Source organism: Apostichopus japonicus, chromosome 8 (genome assembly GCF_037975245.1).
Source record: "Apostichopus japonicus isolate 1M-3 chromosome 8, ASM3797524v1, whole genome shotgun sequence".
NCBI lineage: Eukaryota > Metazoa > Echinodermata > Holothuroidea > Aspidochirotida > Stichopodidae > Apostichopus > Apostichopus japonicus.
The window spans coordinates 3,308,858-3,335,625 of record NC_092568.1 but is presented as its reverse complement, the minus strand read 5'-3'; the positions used below and the strand labels follow the sequence as shown (position 1 = coordinate 3,335,625).

At 36.6% G+C, this 26,768-nt stretch overlaps 1 protein-coding gene across 1 annotated transcript in view; it reads left to right on the top strand.

The window, feature by feature from the left end:
* LOC139971964 (ras guanyl-releasing protein 3-like) overlaps positions 1-23,303 on the top strand; it is a 64,263-nt gene extending 40,960 nt beyond the window's left edge. Inside the window, exons 6-16 of the mRNA XM_071978834.1 lie at positions 2,951-3,101; positions 6,888-7,061; positions 9,052-9,168; positions 9,418-9,515; positions 14,191-14,368; positions 14,835-14,915; positions 15,529-15,633; positions 16,766-16,881; positions 17,815-18,140; positions 18,910-19,328; positions 20,127-23,303. Of these exons, the coding sequence (XP_071834935.1) occupies positions 2,951-3,101; positions 6,888-7,061; positions 9,052-9,168; positions 9,418-9,515; positions 14,191-14,368; positions 14,835-14,915; positions 15,529-15,633; positions 16,766-16,881; positions 17,815-18,140; positions 18,910-19,328; positions 20,127-20,297 (1,936 nt within the window). The 3' untranslated portion in view covers positions 20,298-23,303. The remainder of the gene's footprint in view (positions 1-2,950; positions 3,102-6,887; positions 7,062-9,051; positions 9,169-9,417; positions 9,516-14,190; positions 14,369-14,834; positions 14,916-15,528; positions 15,634-16,765; positions 16,882-17,814; positions 18,141-18,909; positions 19,329-20,126) is intronic.
* Positions 23,304-26,768: the final 3,465 nt, after the last annotated feature.

The window sequence follows — 26,768 nt, the reverse complement described above, 5'->3', positions numbered from 1 at the left end:
AACAGAGTTCAATAGTCTGAAAACTTTGTAAACACGATAGCTCAAAAGAACATTTGTGTTGGATTTGGTACTTGGTATGTAGATCCAGCTTGGTGAGTGCAAGAACCCTGTTGAATTTGTGGAGGTCAAAGGTCTTTTTGTGGTCAATGTTTATGTCAAAGTCTGAAAATCTTGTAGATGATGAAACTCAAGAAATACATCTTTCTTGAACTTCATACTTAGTATGTAGATCCAGCTTGGAGAGTACAAGAATCAAAATTGAAGTTGGTAGAGGTCAAAGACCAAATGAGGTCAACATGTGTCAAAGTCTGAGAACCTTTTAAACATGATAACTTCAAAATTAAAGCTACAAATTAATATGAGCCTTCTCCAAAGCTCTGATTTTCATTTAGTGAAGTTCAGTTTAGTTTTGTGAAGGGACTGTACAGGTCTTCAACAAAACAAAGTCATCCAGGAAAATGAATCTGATTCAAAGAGTTGATAGTCCTACTTTAACACATTCATAAGGGCTCTTATCAGTTTTCACCCTCTGAGCTTCAAGGCCGGGTCAACATGTTATCTCAAATGGTGCCAAAATTGCCTCAGGGGTCAAAAGGTTATCTCAAATGGTCTCAAAATTGGCCATTTTCTCTTTGTTGTTTGTGCCAGGTGAGTTTTACTCTGGCAGTAAGTTGTGAAATATTTCACAATGTATAAACAATGTCATGTAACTCTCATTCATTAATAACAATTATTTAAAGGGGTGGTTGGTAGCAGAGCTGAGTTGGTAAAAAAAGAAAAGAAATATCCTTTCATTCATGAATACATCTATATGTCTATATTTCACATTGAAAGACTGTTCTCTCTGCATATTGAAACATTTTTTGAATAGGAACTCTACACTATAAAATTCTTTATAATACCACTGAATGAAATGGTTGATGCCCACAATGGAGTGCTACAAATAAGAGCTGGTAATCTCTGATCTTTTCTGGTTCTCAACTGATTCTTGGACATATGTAACTCACTTGTTCTACGTTAATCAGATAGCTATTTTGAATTGTGAGCAAATTATATGGCACGGAATCATAAAGCCAAGTGGCTTTCTGGTTGTTTAATTTTTCATGAGATGATTCAAACAATAATCTGTTCTCCTCACTGGAAATGTGTCAATATATATATTTGATTGCATGTCCCTCGATTTCCAAGAAATTTAAATCTGTAGTAGACACGTTTTCGAGGGTAGCTAAACTCTGTTCGCACCATTAATCACTGTCAAAGCGTGTTTACAGGATGCTCTTTGTTATAATGAACGGAACATGATCGAAGTGTGTTTCGTTACAGTGACACTCTCAGCCATCCAGAGTGCCTGTTTCGTGGAAAAAGAACCCTTCTCGTTACCCAGCAATGTAATTAATCAACACATGCCACAGTCCTTGCCAATAAATGCTAAAAATAGATGTTAGCTAGAGTAAATAAGCTCTAAAGCGTAAGCACTAATATAATTAGGGTTCATGTTCCTGCTGGTGTCGAAAGGTATGTCATGTACAACACTGTCAGCGAGCAGAAATCTGGTAATGCCAATGATATGAAGTGACATGAGGTATGTAGTGTGTATCTTACACAAGGGGGTGCGGAAACTTGGGATGGGGGAGGGGAATAATTATGTAGTTATAACCAGCTTGCTGGTGAACGGGGAGGCCTTTGGTTGGTCTGATCTTCAGGTATCTTGCATAATTTTTATACTCTCGACTGGGTCCACGAGCTCCTTCCCCCACCCCCCCCCCCCGTCCCATCCACTGTTGTTAATTTATTTGACCTCAGTTTTGGTGTTAAAATGTACATGTTTCAAATCCTCCTTGCAGTGTTTTTTGCCAAAGAAACAAAGTATAAAATATATATACAGATATCTATATACCATAGTCTTTGGAACCACAATCCTTTGTCCTGAAGGAGCTCTTAATAGAACTCAAATAGGATTCAACTCGCTAACATGAAATGAGACTTCCAACAATAGTTACCTACTTAATGCAAACTACCTAATGATGCATATTAAACTGATCTCTCACGACCAATACAGAGCTCTACCAACAGTTGAGTGACTTATCCCAGGCTCGCTGATATTGTGGGAGGTTTAAATGAATACCAATTCTCATCCAGGGTGACTGGTTACCATGGGTGATGTGCATTTATTAGAAAACACACTATATAAAATGTGTTTGTGATGTCAGACAACCTACTGTTTGATCGACTCTCATAAATTGAAAATTCTCTCCGGAATCGGCTTCAGACAATAAACACCAAAGGAAATTTGGATGAAATGTCATCTCCAGAGTCTAATAATAAGCATTGATGATTCTATTCCTAGTGATCCATAAAATTAAGCAGAGTTGACAAAAAAAAAAAACCTTTTTTCATCTCGATATCAGGATCATGGCAGTCACCATATTTCTGTCCCTTATTTGTCAAGTTCCATAACTTGATATCTAGATGTAAAAGTTTTACATACATTTACTACTCTCCTGTATGTACTTTATACCAAACTTTTCAAATCAAAATTTACTATTATTTCATTTATGAAACTGATAGAATAATTAAGGGGACTAGGGCTGCGGTTTGGTGATCGACCAACACCACCCAGGAGTTTTCTGTAGGATTGTTAAATTTTCTTTTTCAAACAGTAATGTTTGGTCTGGATGTTTGGAAATGTTTAAGAGTGAGCATATTTTCTCTATGACTTTTGGAATCCAGCATTATAAATCCTTAAACACTGTATGATGGAGGGTGAGAAGGGGGGGAGGTGGGGCAAGGGGGAGAGAGAGAGCTTGCCTAAGTATCCTTCTACATTGTTTTGTGTGTATAAGTGGGTGTGTTAGATTTAACTTTTATAAACACAAAAGTAACAAACTAATTGTCATGTAGCTCTGATGTTAAGCATAACACCTTTTTATTTGTCCACCCCCCCTTGCAGTCCCTCCTATGACTGGATGCGGGTCATTTCAGTCCGACACCCGTCAGCCAGAACCAACAGGAAAGTCTCCTTGGTCTTCAATAGAGTGGAACCGAAGGAGCTGGCCGATCACCTGACTTACCTGGAATACAAAATATTCAGGAGAGTCAATGTGAGTATTCAATATTAATATTCATTAATTCTTAGAAATAGAGTAAAGGTCAAAAAGCTCAGAGTGGCTATATATAGGCCTACTGTATATGTTAAAACTTCTTTCCAACTTTCTTAACATGAGTGACCATTAGTTGACTCTCTAGCATATAGTTGATGCCAAACATTATTAATGACTTTTAATAGCTGCATGTACCAATTACAGGGATTGAATTTCAAGGTTAGGGTAAGGATTGGGTATAAAAAAAACAAATGAGTTTTTTCCATTGAAAGCTGACATTGCATATCATTCTAAACTATCTTGATATAAACATTGTGTCTGCCAATTGGTGTCAGTGGTTTGTGCATTATCCAAGCTGGTAGTGAAAAGGAAAGTGTGTTGACCTGTTCGGTATTAAAACAGTCATGTGATACCTCTATAACGCTGCCACTATCTAGGGTGAGCTGGGCAAGTCCAAACAGTCGTACCAGTTCTTCGTCGATCCCACGATTAAATTTGTTTTTATTATGATTATGATTATCTTTCCCTTGGTCTCCACTAACTTGCCCTTCTATCTTACAAGTGAACTTGCTGGTGGTTTCTATTTGGATCAGCAACTGTATCGCCTTTAGGTATATAGTGTTATAACCCTGTTCCAAATCGGGAATCAATGTTTAATAATTTATTTTTTAATTTTGTGCCTCCTTGTTTATTTCGATGTTTACGTTACCAACAGGAGCACCGACCAATAATTTCACACATTGAAGTCGTCAACGGGACAAACACTTTCAAAATCTCAGCTAGCCTAAAACCGTAACTGATATTTTGCGATGGAGGGAAGCTTTTCCATCTTAAGGTGCCAATCTATAAAGTAAAACAAGAAGGAAATGTCAGTTGGTGGATGGGTGGTGTTTAAATTCAATGCTACACTGCTTTATTCAGTATGTGTTACTATTGGACAACACTGTACACATATCAGCCTTGTGCAAAGTGGTGTGTTCATGGTGTAGAAATATTCTAAAAATGTCGAAGAAATGCATAACGTGTTGTGAAATTTCGTCTTCTCCAAAACTAGAATGGATTGGTCAGGGTTATTATAACGTTAAATTTTACACTCTCAAGAATGATCAACAATGGAACGCCCCGAATTTCAATATCCAGGAATTCTTTTGGTGTATTCTTGCCAAATTTAAATATACCATTGCATTTAAAACAAGCACCTGTCCAAAATCAACAAGATTTTGATTCCTTCCCCTAATTATATACAAACTTTTTTTTCATTCTCCAAATATAAACAGATTTTCTGCTCACGTAAATTAACCAAATTTTAACAAACTAAATGGCATGTTCTGATCCAAAATAGTGTTAATCAGCTAGTTGATCAGTTTGATATAATAATAATAATAAGATCATCTGCCCAGTTTTTAATATGCAAATTAGGTATATACATCATGTGCATGTGCTCTGAAAGCATGGTAGGGTTTAGACTTCAGAGGCAGTAACATTTTCTTGAGAATTCAACAAACTAACTACATATTTTATGCTCCTGTAGTTGTTTAGTAGGAGATATTTAGTCCCAAACCATCTTCGTGAGATGATTGATGAATTGCAACATTGGATATGAAGCCGCAACAAACAGCTTTATTCAAGTTCATTTGCTTTCATCACTCTACTGTAGTTGAGACATGGTAAAATGTGAAACCATTTATACCCTGCTGTTGGTAGCGATGGTTCGGCTCGATATGTGGGGCAAAGATTTTGCAAGAACCACCTCATCAACTAAGAAGAATGTTAGAAATTGAAAAGTGTTAGCTGTAAGCCCAATACTTGTTCTCCTTCACTTTTTGAGAGGGTAATTTTAATTGTTGGTTGCCTAGCAACAAGCGGCGTTATCCCATCGTGGTGAGGATTACGACGCTTTGAGAACCTTTTGATTGGCTGTCTATTGTCGGCAAACTGTTAGACTGATTAAATTTCAGCTGAGTGCTTGGTGTGCGTTTATTACGCAAATAGGCTTTGGCGATGTTGCATCCTGGGCCTAATTTGTTGGCAATAAGTTAAAAATAACTGTTTGCCACTTTTTAACCTTTCGCAATGTGCGCAAGCAAACAAGGGCATACGATACATTTATCAATGGCAGTAAGAGGGTATTTCAGTCGTTCACCGTCACAAGTGACGTAAGACACGGCGACTACGACAAACGCAGAAGCAGATTAATTGGGAAGCCTCTCGTAAAATCACTGTATATGTGTGTGTTGAATGCTCCCAGGTACTCCCATATTGACAAGTATTATATTGTCTTTAGATAAATGGTAATGAAGACAAAAGATTTTTGTGAGGATTGAAATTAATTAATACTCTTTGTTTTTCTTTCTGTCTATAGTTTTTACTTCTTATAATTTAAGTTTTCTTTTTTTAATCTGACAACCGGTTTTTTTTTTTGTCTTTTTTTATGCAACAAATTTTTGTTCAGTCTCACAGGCTTAAAATGGAGGTGAAATGAAAATGTTTGGGACGCAAACGCTTTGTTATTCTCACAGTTGTTAGACTTGACACCTTAATAAAATAATTTAAAATGTTATGGAATGGTAAACAGTATCTGATGTCATTTCTATTTATTTTTGAATAAAAAATATTTGATGTAAATCCCTTTTCTGAAAACCTATAAATTTAACAGTCTTTTATTCAGTCAAGAAGGCAGTTCTTTATTTGTGCACAAACTGCCATGTCCTTTTAACCTTTGCTATGTTATAAGTTCATTGATACATTTTGCAGACAGTATATAAATTGTATAAAACATTCCCAGTCATGTGTTACATACTTTCCAAGTGATTTTACACTTACTTATCTCAATCAATGTACTCACTTGAAGGTCTGTATAACCTTGATTAACATACAACAAATTTGGTCTATGTTGACTCTGAATTTAATTTTTTTTTTTTTTTGATTTATCACTAAAAAGTGTTACAAGTAAAAACGAAAAAATGTTTGTCATAATGAGAAAGATTTTTTAGTAATGATATGAAATTCTGTCCCATATTACACAGAGCACATAGTTGACTACACAATTATGACATTGTGGACTTTAAACTCAAATATGAGAAGAAAAATATTGAATCAATATTTTCTTAGGTCGTTTTTGACACGCAACGACACATTTACACTCCATATTCTTGAACGATGATAAAAAGGGTGAAACTATGTACGTATGAAGCGGTATTGTAACTGCTCTGTCAACATGAGAGTGTCAGACTTCGTCACAGCGGAGAAATGTCCTTTGTATCATGTTGCGGCAAGCTAATTCTGTTTCTGACGATGCAAATGCAACCTTCTTTAATACAAAAAAAAAAAAAAAATTGATTTTCTTCGTTTGATGATTGTGGTACGTTTAACGGTTAAGGAGGTGTATGTCAAATTTATGACGTTTTTTAAAGGGAACTGCTTTCTGTTTAATATTTGCACTCAAAAACAAGGTAGATAATATTTGAGCATATCCATAGAATTCCATTGTAATTTAGCAGACAACCAGCAAACATACCACAGGGAAGTGTCTGCCTCATGAGATTTGGTTTTTAATGAGCATTTTCAGCTAATTTGGGAGAAGGTGGGAGTGGGGGGGTGGGGGGGCATGTGAGGGAAGAGATACATGAATGGGATTTTAACCCTGACACCACAAAGCTAGCATATTCAACCGGTGAAAGTTCTTAGCTTTGATCTGGTCCGTACCCATAATTGGTAAATAGTTTTCTCACTTGTGGTAGCAGCCAATAAATCCTGTTCCTCTGTCTCTCTCGTCTCTCTCTCCAGTTTGGCGATTTAAAGAGCTACGCGCTGACAGGTCATCTGAGGGACAACTTGAAGCTGGAGAGGTCGATAGGCCTCTTTAACGGGATCTCCCAGTGGATACAGTGTATGGTTCTCAGTAGGCATACGCCAAGACAGAGGGCTGAGGTCATAACCAAGTTTGTGGAGGTAGCGAAGGTAAGTTACAAGCTGAGGTGGTCAGAGGCATACTTAAGTACTATGTACCTGAGGTGGTCAGAGGCAGTGGCAGTTGAAGATGGAAATGGAATGGATGATCTTTACGTCACTACTGCTTCGACTGTGTATCTGTGGTTTTGCATGCATGGCAGATGCAATGGCTAGCAAATTGGTCACAGCTGAGTACCTTTCTTCCCTTTTATGCAAATCGTGAAGCTTCTACATAACGGTTTAGGACAGGGTTGTCCAACTTTCGGACCGCGGGCCACAGTCCGGCCCGCCGCAGGGTTGCGTCCGGCCCGCAAGAGATGCTCTACGGTGCGAAATTTTAATGAGCAGATTTATTGATAACAATTTGAAGCATATAATCAATCATTCGAACCTTCTGGGTTGAAAAACTGCATACAGGTCAGTTTGTGTGACACTCTCAGCGGAGGGGGGGGGGGGCGGCTGGACTTTATTCATCTGTTTTATCAGGAAGGAAAATAAATCAGTGCGCTCCGCGCGCAGTGCTCACATTTTATTGCCTTGTGCTTCGGGCAAAAAATCGAAAAATCGAGCGTAGGGTTCATGCGGCCCCCTCCTTCATCATAATCATTCCATGTGGCCCTCCTCTGCAAAAGGTTGGATAACCCTGGTTTAGGAGAATGCAAGCCACTACTTGTGAAAGCAAGCACACTGTACTAGGAGAATCCTCCTTTGACGTCTGGGCTTGGATGGAGAGAGGGTTATTGGTGAATGCCACCCATGAGTCAGTCGGTACTTGCTTTTGTGGAGGCTGGATACATAAAACAAGTAAACAATGGCTAAAACACCCCAAAGTACTTACTTCTCTTGTTAATGTTTCCTCAAGAAGGTAGAAGTTACTTGTGTGTAATTTATTACATCCCCCTCATTTCATAGGAAGTTCCAGTCAAATGACCAAACCACCACTCACCCCACCACCCCTCCCCCCTGACTTCACACTCTCCAACCCTGGCCTATTCTGTTGCCATGGCTTTTTAATGCTGCTGGGATATTGTACCAGAGCTTGCTTGGTTCATACAACCAGAATCAGAATAACTGAGTCTACTTCATCCTATGTCAACATACCTTGCTACTGTTTTGTTTTGTAGACTTTGTACAGATTTTGCAAAGAGAACCAAACTGATCTGAGATCTTTTCAAACCCCTGTAAATGTACTTTGAAACTCTTTGTTTATATACAAAACAAAGACCTCTCAGCCCAGAGGTGACCGTAACAAAGCATTAATTAGGTTGACCCAAAGTGTTCCTTGGTTTCCGTATGTCCTTCATTGTTTATGAATGTAATTAGCTGCATTGATTAAAGAGAACAGACGGAATAGCCATCCGTGAGGTAGAATGTCCTGTTGACATTGAAAGCTTTCTTATTGCTTCAAGTTATTTGGTTTTGATTTTCCAGTTAAAGGTAAAACAGAACCCTTACGTGTAGTATCCGTCTCTGAGTCAGCAGTACTAGTGTCACGTTTTGTAGTGGGGTATATTTTAACAGATGGATTTTCAGCTGTTTGCTTAAAAATGGTTCTCACTTACCTGTCTCCCCACAAGAATAGTACTCTCACTTCAATGTGTCTAAAGCAGTAGTTCTCAATTACTTTTCTATGAGGGTCAGAGCAAAACATTGCTCGGAGTAAATGGCCCAGACAATCAGAATTTCACTATACCTAGTTTGAGCAAAATCTACAACATCTAATATGGTAGGCAAACTTCATATTCAACATTATTTCTCAAAATTCCTCAAAGGTATAAAAATGCTGGTTGAAGTTGGAGCACCTGTGCCTTCTCTCGCCCCCCCCCCCCCGCCCTATGTCTTTCCAGTTTAACATTGCCTGCTCTTACTCTCATATATTTTTACCTTGTTACATATCTTTAATATGTTTCATAAATATGACATTAATTGGAATGATTGGTAAAGTTAATTGCATCATCTTTGATAATAAACTATTTTTTCTTCTTTCCCATTTCTGCAGAGATTAAGAAGATTAAAAAACTTCAACACACTGATGGCTGTTGTGGGAGGACTCACACACAGCTGCCTTGCGAGGTTGCGACAGTCGTATGCGCACGTATCATCCGAAACGCAGAAGGTAAGTTTTGCAAGGTGTGACAAGATTTCCCCTGAGTCAACAATAATGTCCAAAAAAATTATTTATTTATCCTACCCCTCTGTAGCAGAAGGACTTTTTGAATCGTGATCAGGCCTACCTGCCTTTCCTTCTTGTGTGTGTGATGATAATTATCACTTTCTTCTTTCTATTTTGTTGAGCTTAATCTGTTTTCTTGTCCGTTTTCATAATGTGAACGTGTTTATATTTGATCAACATTTCTCATGACAGACGATATCTGAAATGACAGAACTATTGACGTCCGCCAGTAACTTCACCAGCTACCGTAAAGCTCTGCAAGAGGCCAAAGGCTTCAAGATACCCATCTTGTAAGTGAACTTGTCTTGAATACCGATTGCAGTCAGTCTAAACTATTAATGACGATATCATTTCAGCAAAACAGACTTTGTTAACTGTGAATATTTTACAATATATGTAGAGATATCTCGTAGAGGGAATTTGTAAATGTGAAGAATGACCTAACGGTAAAAGTATGGAATTTGATATGTGATGCACCTAAGAAGGTGTCTAATAAGTAGCAGTCCTGTTTTGAGTAACATTTGGTGGAGAATAGTACATCTTTGCATTTTTGTAGTAATTTACTAGTTCCTGTACCAGCCTGCTGTATGCAACACCAGACTATTCAGTGCTACATATCTACACAATATGTTTGTATTGTGTGTGATATATGGATACAGTGCTACATATCTACACAATATGTTTGTATTGTGTGTGAAATATCGATACAGTGCTACATATCTACACAATATGTTTGTATTGTGTGTGAAATATCGATACAGTGCTACATATCTACACAATATGTTTGTATTGTGTGTGAAATATCAATACAGTGCTACATATCTACACAATATGTTGTATTACGTGTGATATATCAATACAGTGCTACATATCTACACAATATGTTTGTATTGTGTGTGAAATATCGATACAGTGCTACATATCTACACAATATGTTTGTATTGTGTGTGATATATCAATACAGTGCTACATATCTACACAATATGTTTGTATTGTGTGTGAAATATCAATACAGTGCTACATATCTACACAATATGTTTGTATTGTGTGTGAAATATCGATACAGTGCTACATATCTACACAATATGTTTGTATTGTGTGTGATATATCAATACAGTGCTACATATCTACACAATATGTTGTATTACGTGTGATATATCAATACAGTGCTACATATCTACACAATATGTTTGTATTGTGTGTGAAATATCGATACAGTGCTACATATCTACACAATATGTTGTATTACGTGTGATATATCAATACAGTGCTACATATCTACACAATATGTTTGTATTGTGTGTGAAATATCAATACAGTGCTACATATCTACACAATATGTTGTATTACGTGTGATATATCAATACAGTGCTACATATCTACACAATATGTTGTATTACGTGTGATATATCAATACAGTGCTACATATCTACACAATATGTTTGGATTGTGTGTGATATATCAATACAGTGCTTCATATCTACACAATATGTTGTATTACGTGTGATATATCAATACAGTGCTACATATCTACACAATATGTTGTATTACGTGTGATATATCAATACAGTGCTACATATCTACACAATATGTTTGGATTGTGTGTGATATATCAATACAGTGCTACATATCTACACAATATGTTTGTATTGTGTGTGATATATCAATACAGTGCTACATATCTACACAATATGTTTGTATTGCGTGTGATATATCAATACAGTCCTAGATATCTACACAATATGTTTGCATTGTGTGTGAAATATCGATACAGTGCTATACATATCTACACAATATGTTGTATTATGTGTGAAATATCGATACAGTGCTACATATGTACACAATATGTGTATTAATTATATATTTTATATATATTTGATTATGTTAAGTTCATAATCTGTATTGTTCTTCCTTTAATGTTGCATATTTAGCCAAACAAGAAAGAGAATAGCTGAGGGTTCTATGAAAACATTTATACTTAATGAAAGATGAATTTTGACTTGTTCAGTCATTGCTGATCTATTGAACTGCATAACATCAGTGCCAGGCACTAGGATGTCCAGTTAACACAAACACACTGTTTTCTTCTGTTGGGGGTTGGGGGTGGATGGCAGAAACTTACTTCACATGGATCTACATTCAGCCATGGTATACAACTATTTAAAGTCATGTTTTATACATAAATATTTTTTATTCTTTCCACAAATTTACCTCATGATTTTACAGAGGTAAGAGAGATGACGGCATGTTAGTTATGCATCGTGGTCATTTCGTTTCTGTTTGTTTGTTTGTTATTTTGTTTACTATTAGGGATGTTGTTTGCCTGATACCATGTATACATTACTTTCGTTGTCTTGTTTCAACATATTTTTTTTTTAAGAAAAGCAAATGTTCTTCTGTTCTGTGCTCTTGGTTGAAATGTTTCGGTCAAAGATCTGACAATCTGCATTCTTTAATGCATCATGAACTTTCTCTATCATTTCCAAAACTTATTATGTTTGAAATGGTTATAGTTTCATCTTTTCCCTCTGTCCCCTCCCTCCCCTGACCTGACCATCCCCCTCCCTTACCTTGGTCTTATCTCTCTGTCAGTTTCTTCTTCTCAGATGTGTTTTCACTGTATCATTCATCATGTACAAATGCAACACCTTTCATTGCATGTAACTTTTTGATATGGAATTTTGCTTTTTTCTCTTGCATGCGGATGTACTGTTAAGTGGAAAGGGAAATAGATAAACAAGGGAATATGAACAGACTATTAACATGAGGTTGATGTTAAAGTATATTAAATAATGATTTAAAAAAAAAGCACTTTTAAGTGCCATCCATTCTCCTTTAAAGAAAGCCAGGTGAACAAATGAAAAAAAAATTTTTTTTATCATAAATAGTTCTTCTGTCTGGTTAAATTTGAGTTTTGCTTATAATTTTGGCATTATTCTGATCAATTTTTGGTTCTTTGGTTTTGACCAGAAGTTTTCAAATTGATTAAAAATACCAGTTTATATTAATTTTTTCAGTATGGAAATTTGAATGTTGCTAAAGTGATACCAATATCATATTTTTCATATTTGTGTGGATTAAATAAGAAATAACTTCTTTATGCATTTTTAGAGATTTGTCCTTGTTTTCCCTTACGAAAGATTAAAAAAGTACATGGAAGAAAAAGAGGAAGAACTAGAATGGGAATATGAAGTAACAATAGAAAACTGCATACAATAGAAAACTGCATAACAATAGAATAATGCATAACAATAGAATACTGCATAGCAATAGAAAACTGCATTACAGGCTGCAAAAGTCTTATGTTCAGCATTTTTCCAAATTTCAAACACAAAGTTCCAGTGAGATTTATTATGCAAGGGACAAGCAGTGGTCACTTTGTAATTAGAAGTTATTGAGATTCAAAGAATTATAGGGGTATTCCACTGACAGAAAATGAGACACAAGGAAGACAAATTCGATTCCAAAACGCTTGTAAAAAATATCGTCTCCTTATACTTTTTCTCACCGCCAAATTTAGGCAAACTCAAGGAAGTTAACTACTTTATTTGTCAGATAAATCGGTTTTATATAAACCATAATGGGTAATGTGTGATGACATCATGGCAAAGATCCTTTCAGCGGTTTTACTCTCTTTTCATAACTTTGTTGATTTATCCTCCAAGTGTGATACATGTGTCCTTTGCCGTATTAACAATTCAAAAGATTCAGGGCATCGTCGATTGAAACATTATCTCTTATCTGTGAATAAATGATTTCTGCATCGCAAAGAAATCCAAAAATGTTATCAACACAGTTGCCGTGAGAACCACTTCATTTTTGCTGTTGCCAGATACCTTCACAAAACAAGTTGTCAAGTGTTAAGATCCACATTGTAGTAATAAAAAATGATATGAGGATGTGGGTGTTGATATTAAATGATACAGAAAGCAATTTGTTTTTGTTATATGATCAATTTGACAAATTTTTGTTACATGATTATGTCCCCTCTAAAGATATGATAGTCTGCAGATATGTTCATAGTAACAAATTTAGTGTTCATTGACAATATTTATTGCTCCTCACCCTCCCCCACCACAATCGGCAAGAAAAAAAAAACACTTTAGATATCTGCTTTAAAAGTAGGTCATAACCTTGAGCTTAAGATTTTGAATATATCTAATCTTTGGCCTGTAACTATGACAACCAGTTTCTGTGTAGTGTGAAATTTGAAAATATCCCCAATCCAAGCACAACGACTTCCAAATGAAACCTCAAGTCCATAAAATATTTAATACAGAAAATGCACAAACAAATTCATTGGTGCAACTCTGTTGTTTATAGCTACTGTAAACCTCATCAACACCTACTACTTTTGTTTTATGAAAAATTTTCCCAAATTTTGTCAAATTCTGAGAAAGTGAAATTGTAAACACAAAAAAAGTAATATAACCTTGGAAAAGTATTTCAATCGTAGCAACAAATATTTTCGATGATGGTCAGGTTGATTTGTTGAAGAAAACCTTTGATCCATCAGAAAGAAAGAAAATATAAGAGAAAAGCAAAAACTAAGCAGAAGAAAATTGATGCACAATTCATTGGCAAAGGAGCAGTTTGAAAAGAGATTGCCTTGAGGTGATAAGGTTAAGGACACTCAGCACCAAGCGATGGGGGAGGGGGGTGGGGGAGGGGTAAATGGAGCGAAATGATGGAGACAGGGGGTGAGAGAATGTCAAGTGTCAGTTAAGTATTCCAGAACCTTTCCAGACCTTTCTATGCAATCAATTTACTGTTGTTCATACGTGACATTACAGATTACAGAGGTTTCCGAATAATAAGGAATAAATTTCAGATTTTTTTTTTTGTTTTTTTTTTTGGACTCCTTCTTTTCAAACAAAAGTGAAGGTTTATGCGGATGATCTTCAGTGTAGTATTTTACATTTAATCATGAACTAAAAGTATATTTCTGGCTTTTCCATCCTCAACAGGAGTCCATTTGAAGGATCTTATCCTACTCCACACTGCACTGCCAGACAGGACGGAGGAAGGCTATATCAACTTTCTAAAAGTAGCTAAACTGTCTGTGACATTCCAAGAACTGCTGCAGCTTCAAAACTGCAAGCCTCCTGTGGAACCTAGTATGGACTTGGTTAATATGCTTAGGGTGAGAAATTTCCTTACCAGATTTTGAGTGCAAGGGGGGAACGGAGATTGTTGCCATGACTATCAGTAGTTATTTGCGTCACATGTTTCATACCTAAAATGGCATTACCTTAGCATCACATAGGGACCACTTAACAAATCTGTGGGATAAATGACATTCATTATTGGGGAGGTGAAGATACGTTGGGGCTCCTTTGAGTTCTGTGAGATGCCAGTGCAATGTGCCTTAAAATTTGCACATGTCATCACCATTCCCCAAGATATCTGCTGTACGACTCACCCCCCCCCCTGCTTCCATTTTTCTATCACGCTATAGCTACATAGGTAACATTTTGTCTTTTAAATGGAGTATTTATATCATCTGAAGCCATCATCAACTCATTATGCATGTTTCCAACTTCTTATTATGTCACAGTTTGGTTTGAAATTAAACATTTAATTTAAAATCTAGTGTTTGATCTTTCTAGGCTTCCTTGGACCTCCAATACACCGAAGATGAAATCTATGAGCTGTCTTTGGCCAGGGAACCTAGAGGTTCATCAAGCACAGTAAGTATAATCCCTCCTCTCCACCCCCCCCCCCTACCCTCACACCTTCCCCAATTTTTTCAGATGTTCTCAGAGAAACAGCTGTAAAGGTGTAGGAATAGGGTTTTTTTTTTTTTTTGTAATGTTCACTCACTATAACAACATCTGCTCAGAGTTGTATATAGGCTAGGCCTAAGTTTATATGCTATATAATAGTATTTTCGGCTTAGTGTACGCCTTTGTGGTTTGACACCTTATTATCACAGTATTTAGGCTTAATTGTTAAGATATATCCTATATAGAATGTACATGTCCATGTACAAAAGAACACATTTCCTATGCATATATCCTTCACAAACAGGAATATTTCCTATGGATATTACATAGTGAGGGAGTGGATAATTGGGTAGGTATATGTAAGTGACCATGATGCATCAAATTAATAGCATAGATTTGCATTGATTAAAGACATTTTGTTGGTAGCAGAACCAACTTTTTAAAGCAACAATAAAAGAGGGGGGGGGGGTGATATGTAGTGTTTAGAATATCTGGAGACATTGTAAGCGACAGAACTTCATCTAAACGTTGTCTTTTTGTAATTAAGAAGCTGATTAATAATGAATTGGTTTTATAGCCTCCAACACCAACCCAGACGCCAGTGTTTGCAGAATGGGCTTCCGGAATTTCATGCCATCGTGACAAGGACACAATCAACAAACACGTCTCTGCCATGGTTGATGTGAGTTCATAAATCTCTTTTTACTTCCGTTAAATAGCTTTCAAAGAAAGATTCTATTGGCAGCCTGTAATTAAGCCGTTTCAGATCTTGTGACATTAAGTCTCAAGTGAGACCGGTTATCACTTACTTTCCGAGTGTTACAAATGTTACGCAGTGTTTCCAGGAAGTGCAAATGTAGACGAAATAGAGACTATGAAAAGATACATCTTTGATCATCTGCTGTCTAACTTACAAGCCTGTGTCATTGTCAAGAAATGTATAACGTCCGCAGGTTCTCATTTCATTCGTCACTGTTCATAAAAGCACTAACATATTAACGCAGTTTAATTTAATATTTCTTTTAAAAATTTAAAGATATTGTTACTTTCAAAATAGAAAAGGCAGAATTGAATTTGAATTGTGAACACAATAACAGCAAGGCAGGTGTTTTAAAATGGTTGTCAGGAATAATGATATCACTTCATGAGAGTTAAACATTCATCATTTATTGTCTGTAAGGACACCCCCACATTACATGAACAAGATTGCAAAATAATAAAATCCAATGTAATGTATTGGTTTTCCTTGATAACGCAAAAATATTGTGAAGCATTTCAGTATGTGTTGACTGTTTTGGAACGATGGTTTTCATGACATACGAATATGATAGAAAATGAGATGGTCTTCTATGGTGGAACTTTTACATCTCTTTCTACGGCAGATAAGATGAACGTATTTGACTCTCAGTGATGTTTAATTGTCTTAAAAATATCTAGGATAATAGCATCTACGAAAGCCACTTTGGAACCTTTTGGGAAAACTTTGACATCAGAACCTTTGTGAGGGAAACATATTTGATTTATTATGACTCTCAGATTTGATTTTTCATGACTCTCCCTCCCTTTGTATTTTCAAGAGACAGCTTAAAACATTTCTGTTTGATTCCTAGTTTCTTTATTCCCCCTTGGTTTCCTTTGTCTCTTTCCTACTTTGTAAAGCGCTTTGAAACGCTGTATTAAGTGTAAATGTTAAAAATGTAATTTATTATTACTGTTATTATTATGACAGTTCTTAGTTGCACTGAAACATGAAACCGCGTTTGAATTTAAATGTACAAATTTTTTATTCTTTACCGTTTACCGATTCTTTGCAGGCTGTGTTTAAGAATTACGACACAGACAAAGACGGATACATCACTTACAATGACTTTCAATCAATTGCCACCAACTTTCCTTTCATGGACTCCTTCTGTGTTCTAGATGCTGACAGGTGAGAATGAAACAACTAATAAAATAAAGAGAAGTTAATAATAATAAAAATGATTCTGTGTGCAAAGATATCATCACCATTGTATATATGTGTCCTCACTTAAGTATTATGTAAATCCATGCTAATTCAAGTAGTGACTGAGTCACTTAAGTTACTTCAATACATTGTTGCATCTGTCTTTCATACAATAGAGCCAACGTAAAATAACTTAAGACCACCCTACGCCTGAGCACCCCTACTAACCTACCCTGTAAGACCACCCTACGCTTGAGCACCCTTACCAACCTACCCTGTAAGACCACCCTATGCTTGAGCACCCCTACAAACCTACCCTGTAGACCACCCTATGCTTGAGCACCCTACCAACCTACCCTGTAGACCACCCTATGCTTCAGCACCCCTACCAACCTACCCCTTCAGACCACCCTATGCTTCAGCACCCCTACCAACCCACCCCTTCAGACCACCCTATGCTTGAGCACCCCTATAACCTATCCTGTAAGACCACCCTATGCTTGAGCACCCCTATAACCTATCCTGTAAGACCACCCTATGCTTGAGCACCCCTACCAACCTATCCTGTAAGACCACCCTATGCTTGAGCACCCCTACCAACCTATCCTTTAAGACCACCATATGCTTGAGCACTCCTACCAACCTACCCCTTCAGACCACTGCTTGAGCACCCCTACCAACCTATCCTGTAAGACCACCCTATGCTTGAGCACCCCTACCAACCTATCCTGTAAGACCACCCTATGCTTGAGCACCCCTACAAACCTCCACTGCAGAGTGTTCAATCTAGGTGTACTGACATTTTGGTTCTCTTTGCTCCAACCAAAGTGTTTGTGTGTTCCCCCATAGAACCTGTTGATCAATGATGTCATAATTGTTTTGTTTTTTTCTTGTTGCTCTCTTAATATGCACATGCAGAGATGGAGTCATCAGCAAATGTGAAATGAAGACGTACTTTGTGAGAGCCCATAGCCTTGCCTTAAGTGCCAGCTTCAAGCACAGTTTCCATGTCCACACATACTTAAGCCCTACATTCTGCGTCCATTGCACCGGGCTGTTATGGGGCTTGATCAAGCAGGGGGTCAAATGTCGGATCTGTGGGATCAACGCTCACAAGCATTGCAAAGACAGGGTGGTCATGGAATGCAGAAGTAAGAAAACCAGCGGCTCAAACGGTTTACAGAGACGGCACACCATGGACGGGTTACCTAAAGATATAACTGCAACCATGGAAACATTCATAGGTAAGCCAGACTAACGTTTTGGAAGCGAGCTCGTAAACGGCTTTTTATCCAAAATTTAGTGTTTAGCCAAGACAGTAACATTTAGTGTAATAGTGTAGATGTCATAGGAAAACAAATGGCAAAATGTCTGATGTGCTCAGAGTAGGAAATACACAAAGATCATTATGTATGTTTGTATGTTTTAAAAATAATAATAACTGTTTTTTTGTATAGCGCAGGTATCCAGAGCACAAGGCAATGTTCAAATGCGCTCCCATATAAAGGGTCTAACTGTGATATTTCTCAAAAAGGATAGTTTTTAACTGTTTTTTTGAGATCCGTCTTACTGGATGGAGAAATAGGTGCCTCTTGTTTGGCTATGAGATTGTTCCACAGTCGTGGGGCCATCACGGAGAAAGCTCGCCCGCCAAAGTTAGTTGAATGAAATGATGGCTCCGCAAGCAAATATTTATTTTGGGACCTCATGTTTTCTTTGTATATAATTTACTGTTTCACGTAGACTGTTTATAGTTTTATCGCAAACATGTACTTGTTTTAAACTTCTAAATGTATCTACTTCTATCCTTCTGTCACTTATATACAAATTATTTGAAAATGTTGTTGAAAATGGAATCATACAAAGTTAGTGACCAGATTTAATACAGCTTTAATAGCTATCAGTTGATCAGAATTCAGCCATATTCAAATGTTTAAAGGTCACCTTCCGGACAGTTTTGAAATTCAATCTTTTTTTTTTTTTCTTTTTCTTTTCCTTTTCATTTACCTACAGACACTCCTAATACTATCTTAACATTAGAGGACAAGCGAAGAATATCTATGAAGGCACATATGGTACAGCAGGCTACACAGACAGATTCCCTGGACTCCACTCCAAAACATGGACTGGTCTCGCCCGGACCGGAAATCAACGCATTCCACGATCCGTTCGGCCTCTGTAACGGAAACCATTCTCTGGATGGCCATTCCCCATCCTCGTCTCCTAAGAGCCTTTCTCTGACGTCAGATCGAGAGGAGAGCGAGCACGGAGGTATCATCTGCAACGGGAGACGACTGAGTGAGCTCAGCGAGGACGGTAGTAGCTTTGGCGACAGGACGAGTCTCGCAGAGAGCGACGCTTCCAGTGTCTTCAAGAGTAACCAAGGTGATGACACTCCCAATGGTGTCTGGGAAAAACTAAATGACAATCAGGTATGATGATACACTCCTAATTGACGGGACTTTATCACTGGACTATTAGTTTCTCTATTATCTATTCGCTACTATCGGTAGTAAGTTACGTTGCATTTTTGTTCAATAATACTCGTGCTACTTTCCGATGTCAATTGATATTTTGCAGCAGATTCCTGATTGCTCTCAAACATTTGGAGAGTTGTTATGAACAAACTGCACTCCCAATATCTGTGTATTTTACTAGTCCCTACATATTGCAACAAACAATCCTCATTGAATTATCTCAATTTGGCTGAAAGTGAGACTAAGCAGTATAGCTTCATATTAACAGAGGGATGCTGCTGTACCAACCTTAACAGGAGTAAATGGAATTAAGTATATATGCGTATCTAGTCAAATCATACCAACATATAGTGAGAAACAAATAATAAATTATTCAGAACTAAATCATCTTAATGATTTTGATGAGTTGTCACTTTTCACTACAGTCTTATACTTTAAGTACTGTGCTGTTACATATTTTGTGTCTTCCTACCTAGTGGGGGGGGGGGAGGAGCGTGGCGGGGAGTGATTATCAATACTGGATTGTAACATTTCGTCAGTTTAAAAGTTGTACAGTTGATTGTGCAATGTAGAACAACATCAAGACTCACCTATGAGAACTTCACCGTAGAATCTGAAGTAAACAAACATTGGCTTAATACTAACTTTCAGGACAACACTGGTCGGTCTATGATAGATTAGTCACAATACTAGGTAAAAATGTTTTGTTTTTTTCCCCCCCCTTTTTTTTTATGTGTGTGTGTGTTTCAATAGGACAAGCAATCCTTGTTAGCAGAGAACATCAGACTTAAGATGGACCTGGTTAAATTGCAAGAACGGAACGCAGTCTTGGAACGAAATCTCCAGCAAGTCAAGAGGCATACGGTTTCGTTTTTCATCGATCATGATATGAACAAACCGCATACAAAAGACACTGAAGTGTAACAGAGCATTCCGGTATCGTTTCCTAGGGCAACCAGGAGCTTGAAGAATTAGTTCGCCAGGAATATTTGTATGATCCATAAAGAATCATCGGTAGAAGATGCTTTTTGGATTTGAAATATGGACTGAGAAAAATGTATTCCTGCTTGTGATGTAAATCATACAGAGAGTGTTAACAATCTGATACTTCAGGTGTCTAGTTTGGAAGAGCAAGGAATTTGATCCGAGAGCAGGAATTTGATCCGAGAGCAGGTATTTGATCCGAGAGCAGGAATTAGATCCATGAAGGCAAATAACTGAAAGAAGTGTGAATAGAAGTGGGGTGAAGTGGATATAAACCCACTTTAACGAAACTCACAGTTGATATGTTTCTTGTTGGAGACGAAACACACTATTCCGTAAACCCACTTTTACCATCCCACTTTCTTAAGTAGTTTTTAGTGGATATAGAAAAAAGACTGGCTCTTGTTGTGGAATAAGAAACCACAAAGTCTGATCCCTCTCTCGCTCTCCTTTCTGCCATGTAATATGTTGTTTATGTGAAGTTAATATTAAATTGTTTATACGTTTAGTTTGTGTATTTAAATATTGCTTTATGCCGATTATTTGATGATAGATGAGATGGACATAGGCTTCATAATAATTGCATGAAAAGGAATTGGACTTTATGCAAAATCCCACCATGTTAACTCACACATCGAACAAGAGTAGTTACAAATTTAGAAGCAGCCACTCAATGTAACAGTCACTTTTTTGCACTCATACCCACCTCTTATGCAACGAATGTTTCATTTAGGTTAAAATGTTTTCTCAAATATTTCTATAGAAATATATATAGTTTTCCCACCATTATCTAGACCTATACTTGCGATGGATTAGGATATTGAAAATCACTTGTTAGTAGTCAAGACCGTGAGGAATATAATACCTTCATGACTACTGTGGTAATACTTTTTTATAAGAAAAATCAATTTTATGATCCATTTTCCAGGGATCAACCCCACCAGATTGCAACCAAACTTGACACACCTTGCTTTTGATAAATAACTGCCGTTCCTAGTTAGGCCTTTGTTAGGCTATGAATAGATAGTATCTGTGTTTGGTACAAAACCTTTTTTAAATTGTATCATCATTGGAAGAATGCCATGTGTCTCTAGGACGCTTTACGACTTGGTTTGTACTCTTTGGCATTGTATTTTATTTTTCTCCAAAGAGAATGTTGACTAATTCCTAGTTGACTTGAAGAATTGTTTTTGTACCTTTGTAAGTAGTGTAGTCAATATGAGTTATTTGTGTGAAAATCTATGATAGGATGGATAGGGTTAGGCCATATGAAAATAGTATAGAAGTTTCTGGCCCCTGCTCGCATCCTTTTATAGACCTGCTTCTTGATTTTTTATTTTAGAAAAATGTTGTTATAAACATGATTTAAAATTCTTTAAACATTATTTGAGTGGATCACTTCAGAACTACCCCACATGTATGGACTTAACTTCAACTAGGCAAAGTTCAAAAGACTAAAAACACTAGAATATTTATACTGTCACCTACTTTTCTGGGTAGGCAAATTAATGTTCTAAAAACAAGGGCCACCTCCACCTTCCTTTTTTGAAAATGTCCAGTCATGATTTTTTTTTTTTTGGCTCTGCCTTATTCTTGCTTCATATTATTTTCTTGAGGGTCTAACTTCTTTTGTTTTCTTATATTTGAGAGTGGCAGGAAGGAAGGGGGGGGGGGGTCGGAGGGGGGAGAAAATGGGAAGATTGGAAACAAATTAAAGCAAGACATTACGATACGAGTCATTGAGAGCCTTGCAGGCATAAAACCTAACTTATTCCATCCTTCTTTTATAAACATTTTACATTTTTTGTGTGGAGAGTCTGTAAGTCATCTTGTCACCAACATTTACTAGCAATAAAAGGTAATAACTGTTGTACGTGAAAAGTAAAAAATTTGCTTTTACGTTCACAAAGTTCACGTTACCGATTTACCATACTTACGAGCTTGCCCACGAATGTGACTTTAATTTTATCCCACATCTTGTGAACAACAAAAACATCCGAAATTCAATATTTTTGATTAAGTGGATGATGAAATCAGTGTTTGTTTGGAAACAGGAAATAACATGATTGTAGACTGTTATCGTATATTTCTTGATAACATCATACCCTTTATTGGGATGCAAGTGTTTTTACCACTCTCCTGTTGGAGCAATTATGGGACACAATGATGTCAGTTAACATGTTGCGAGTGGTTACTTAAATTTAATACACTTACCATGTAGCATTGAAGTAATACTTAATATCATGTAGCAAGTGGTGATTTGAAATGAAATCACTTTTCATGTTGCAAGTAGTGGTTTAAATGAAGCCATCCTTCATGTAGCAAGTGTTCTATTTCAATTTAAGGTCTTGTGTTTGCCAGATAACATATTAAACTTGTATATTTATTTGTCATGTGTGTACTTGAAAGTGCAATAGTAAAAGAAAGTAGGCTTAAGAGACATGATAAGATAAATAACAGGAACTTTCTGCGGCCAAATTATAAATATGAACTATTTTTTGATGAGACGAACAATTAATATCTTTTAGTATTTTGTATGTAAGATTTCATGTGGCTGGACCATGTGACAGCATGGTTTACTATGATCTTGTGTGTGGCTGGACCATGTGACAGCATGGTTTTATTGTGATCTGGCTTATGACTAGACCATGTGACACCATGGTTCCAAAGGTCTTGCATCTGGCTGGACTACTGTATGTGACAGCATGGTTTACCATGATCTTGTGTGTGGCTGGACCATGTGACAGCATGGTTTATAATTATCTTGCATGTGGCTGGACCATGTGATGGCATGGTTATTTGTGACAGCATATCTTGCATTAGCTTTGTACATATGTGTATAACTTACTTGGTGCTTACAGTAACATTCTTGCTGTGTTAACTTCAATAAGAAAAAATCATTTGTTATTGTGCAAGTACTTGGTAATATGGTTAAAGGGGGGGGGGGGCAATAAAAAGTGACCGCTTTGGGCTAAGAAGGTATGGAAGTTTTCTTTGTTTATAGTTAATATCTGAAGTTCTAGTAGGTCATGTTAAACTTTGAACAGTAGTAGATCTCCTTGTCCTGCATCTGTAAAGTTTTTTGCAATTTTACAACCTTTTTTCGACAAGAAATAACTGCCAATAGTTCACAGTGTTTTTCAACAAAACAAATTATTTTCACATCCTGTGAGGAAAATAGAGTCATTTTTTGTATTCATGTTGTAACAGGAATATGAATGTTTTGTGGGTTGCCTGATTGGTTGGAATTCTTTGCTTGGAAAGTCAAGCATCCAGACATGGTACCTTTAATATAACCGCCACTTTGGGAGAGGACAATAAGCTTTCTTGGCAAATACGGACAATCCCGATTAATCAGAAATTATGGTAACTAACTATTAAAACAAAAACATTTATAGCTGATAGAAATTATAAGGCGAACATAAAATATTATGCAGAAATAAACACTTTGAAATATGTATGACCAAACAATATCAAGTTTGTAAGAAATATTATGAATAATTTTCTGGTTCGAGTCGTAGTCAAAGTTTGGCAAGGCTGTTCATAAAAGGAAATTGATGAAATGAATGGATTAGAACAAAGGAATTAAATTATAAAGCAAATCAGCATATGGAGGGCATTGGCCATTCAGGATTCAGAGCTGTTGCAATTGTTTCTCCAGAGTATCAGTCTCAAAATGAAGTGATTTAAATAATCAGAAGCACAATGAGGGATAACATTGTGACACACCAATAAATGCTAGGTAGGGTGAAGGACACATATTTTTTATAAGCTTAAAAGAAACTTTTGTAGTTTTGGTATTTTTACTTGCATAATTTTGACCAAACAAAGTATCGTTGTTGTGACCACAGGAGGACACATCACTGAATTTTGGAACCAACAAGTAATGGTTGTTTTTTGCTTCACTTGAAAGGCCCTGCAATAGTAGAAAAATTACAAATGAGGCAATTTTTATACCAGGAACATCTACATTTATTAGTTTACTTTTAAGACAGGAAACAAGAACCATCAAATACTTTGAATCCTGAGAGTTTCAATCTACTTTGAACACACAAAACAACATATATTAATCAATTGTTGATAGCCCTATATTTTGTATACTTGGAAAAATTTCATTCCATGTTTTTGTTAAACAGGAACAATTACTCTGTACAAGGCCAGTAATAGCTGAGGTGTTTTGGGGTGGGGTTTGTGAGGGGGGAGGGGTGGGGAGAAATAAATTGCCTATTTGTGTTGAAGAATTCAAGATTATGTGTAGTAATGTTTGCAGGTACATTGCCATCCATTATAAGTATTTAGTCTACATTATTTCACACACCCAAAAACGTGACCTCAGAAGAAAAAAAAGGATTCTGTTTGTTTATACCGAAACATTGATAATTGGGAATCAAACGTTGAACCATGCTTTACGGAAGTTCTGGTTTTTATGATTGTAGATCTCCACAAAAGTGTATAGTTTGTTCTCATTGCAAACTCTCTATTTCAACAGTAAGCATTTTAGTAGATTCTGAATGAGATTGAACTAATGCAAAACTGCAGAGAGAAGGAATTACATACTTTAATAGGCGTCAAAGTTGTTTACAAAAGCTTCAAGGTTCGCTCAAAAATACAAAACTCTGCTGGGATAGCCAGCTCTTGTTTTCCATTCGTCTGTAGAAAAGTTTTGTTTAATACTATATGCAAAGGTGTGTGTGTTGGGGCGAGGGGGGAATGCAGGGGAGGGGGGGGGGGAGGGGTCAGAACAATGTTCAGTGGTTTTGAAATGGTCACCGATGGCTTCATCACACCCCCATGGGAATAATTGATGTGATGTTGTCAGAAGCCCTGTACTCTAGAAATAGAAGGAAGTTATCTTTGGTCCCAAATTTAAGCCCACATGTACTTAGAAATTTTGTCCTATTGTAGTGTTAAGATACGTTTAGGTTTTTATTTTTCATCACAAGAGTGATACGAGTATTGGAGAAAATCAAAAGCCATTAGTATCCATACTTTTAAGCATATCAAACAATTTCATATCATCCTGTTTGATGACCTCAAACTGAAGACTGCCCACCTCTTCAAAAATATAACTTTCCCATCTGGCCCTCGGTCAAGTATCCAAGCATTGCCTGTAAAGAAATTTTATAGAATTGCTGAATATGACATCAGACCAAACACAACACTGTGAAAACATTTTTACTCTGCTTTCAGTAAAAACTTAGTATCGACTTTTCCCCTTTCTTTCATTCTTTTGGGTCTTCAAGACAAAAAGTATTTTGATGCAAAGTATTCATTAATTGGCTAAGTAATGTTTGTGAAATTTGATTGTCAGAGAGCTGGGCAACACTTTGGAAGATTTTAATAAATAATAAGAACAGATCGGTCGCAGTTTTTAGATAATTAAAACAAAAAGGGAATAGACCAGAATATTTGGGTTCACATTGAGCTTTCTGCAGCAGCAGCAATGTCAAGCTGTCACATTCCTGCACTTTGGTTTTCTCAGAAAATTAAGATATTTTGTAAATATTACTCTTATTATATTTCTTATGATATGAGATGAAAAAGTGACAGAAGTTCCTGGACACTTTGAGAGAGAACTAAGCACAAGATATTTTTTGACCGTGTTGTCACGGAACAATAACTAAAATTGAATATAATTTTTCACTTTCTGTGTATATAGATATGTAAACTCAATTATTAAAGGGTCTCAATTTTGTTAAAAAGAAATTTGTCTTTTTTCTTCCTTTTGTGTTGCATTCTTTCTTGTAATGATATTTAAAGTTCATTTGTGAACTAGAATATGAAAAACAGAATAGCTTGAAGTGTGTCTGAGAACTGTTTTCAGATGCTATTTGAGTTGGCACCTTTCTAAATCAGGCAAAGTATATCAACTATTCTCCGATCCTGACAGAATTTAACAGTAATATTTAAGCACAAACAATGTCATGTTTGACTTATAATGCTTGTTTTACTTTTCCACCAATGTGTACCCAAGAACCAATCAACAGCCTACACATATTTAATTTACCCAAAGCAAACCTAACCTTCATTTCACAACATGCTCGAATTAACCGACAACCAACCACAGTTTGCACTCAGTGTCACTAATACTTGCTGTAATGCTCTAAAAATCATCCTTTACCCACGGTAACAACTGCTGTCCCTTTAATCTAGTTACCGTAAGTGCCCTCATCTCCTTCATAATCAAATAAACAAAATCAAACAAAGTCAGGGCTCAGAAATTGTCCCGCAATATTGTTACAGAAAAAAAGGAATTAAAGGTTTTTCTAACAATCTCATGAATCGATGGTCACTTCTGTACCTGTTTTCTCCACTTTTACTGAAACTGCCTCAGTGCCCATTAAAACTTATGAAAATTGCCTCGGTGCCCATTCAAAACTTTGGAAAATAGCCTCGTGCCTATTTGAATGA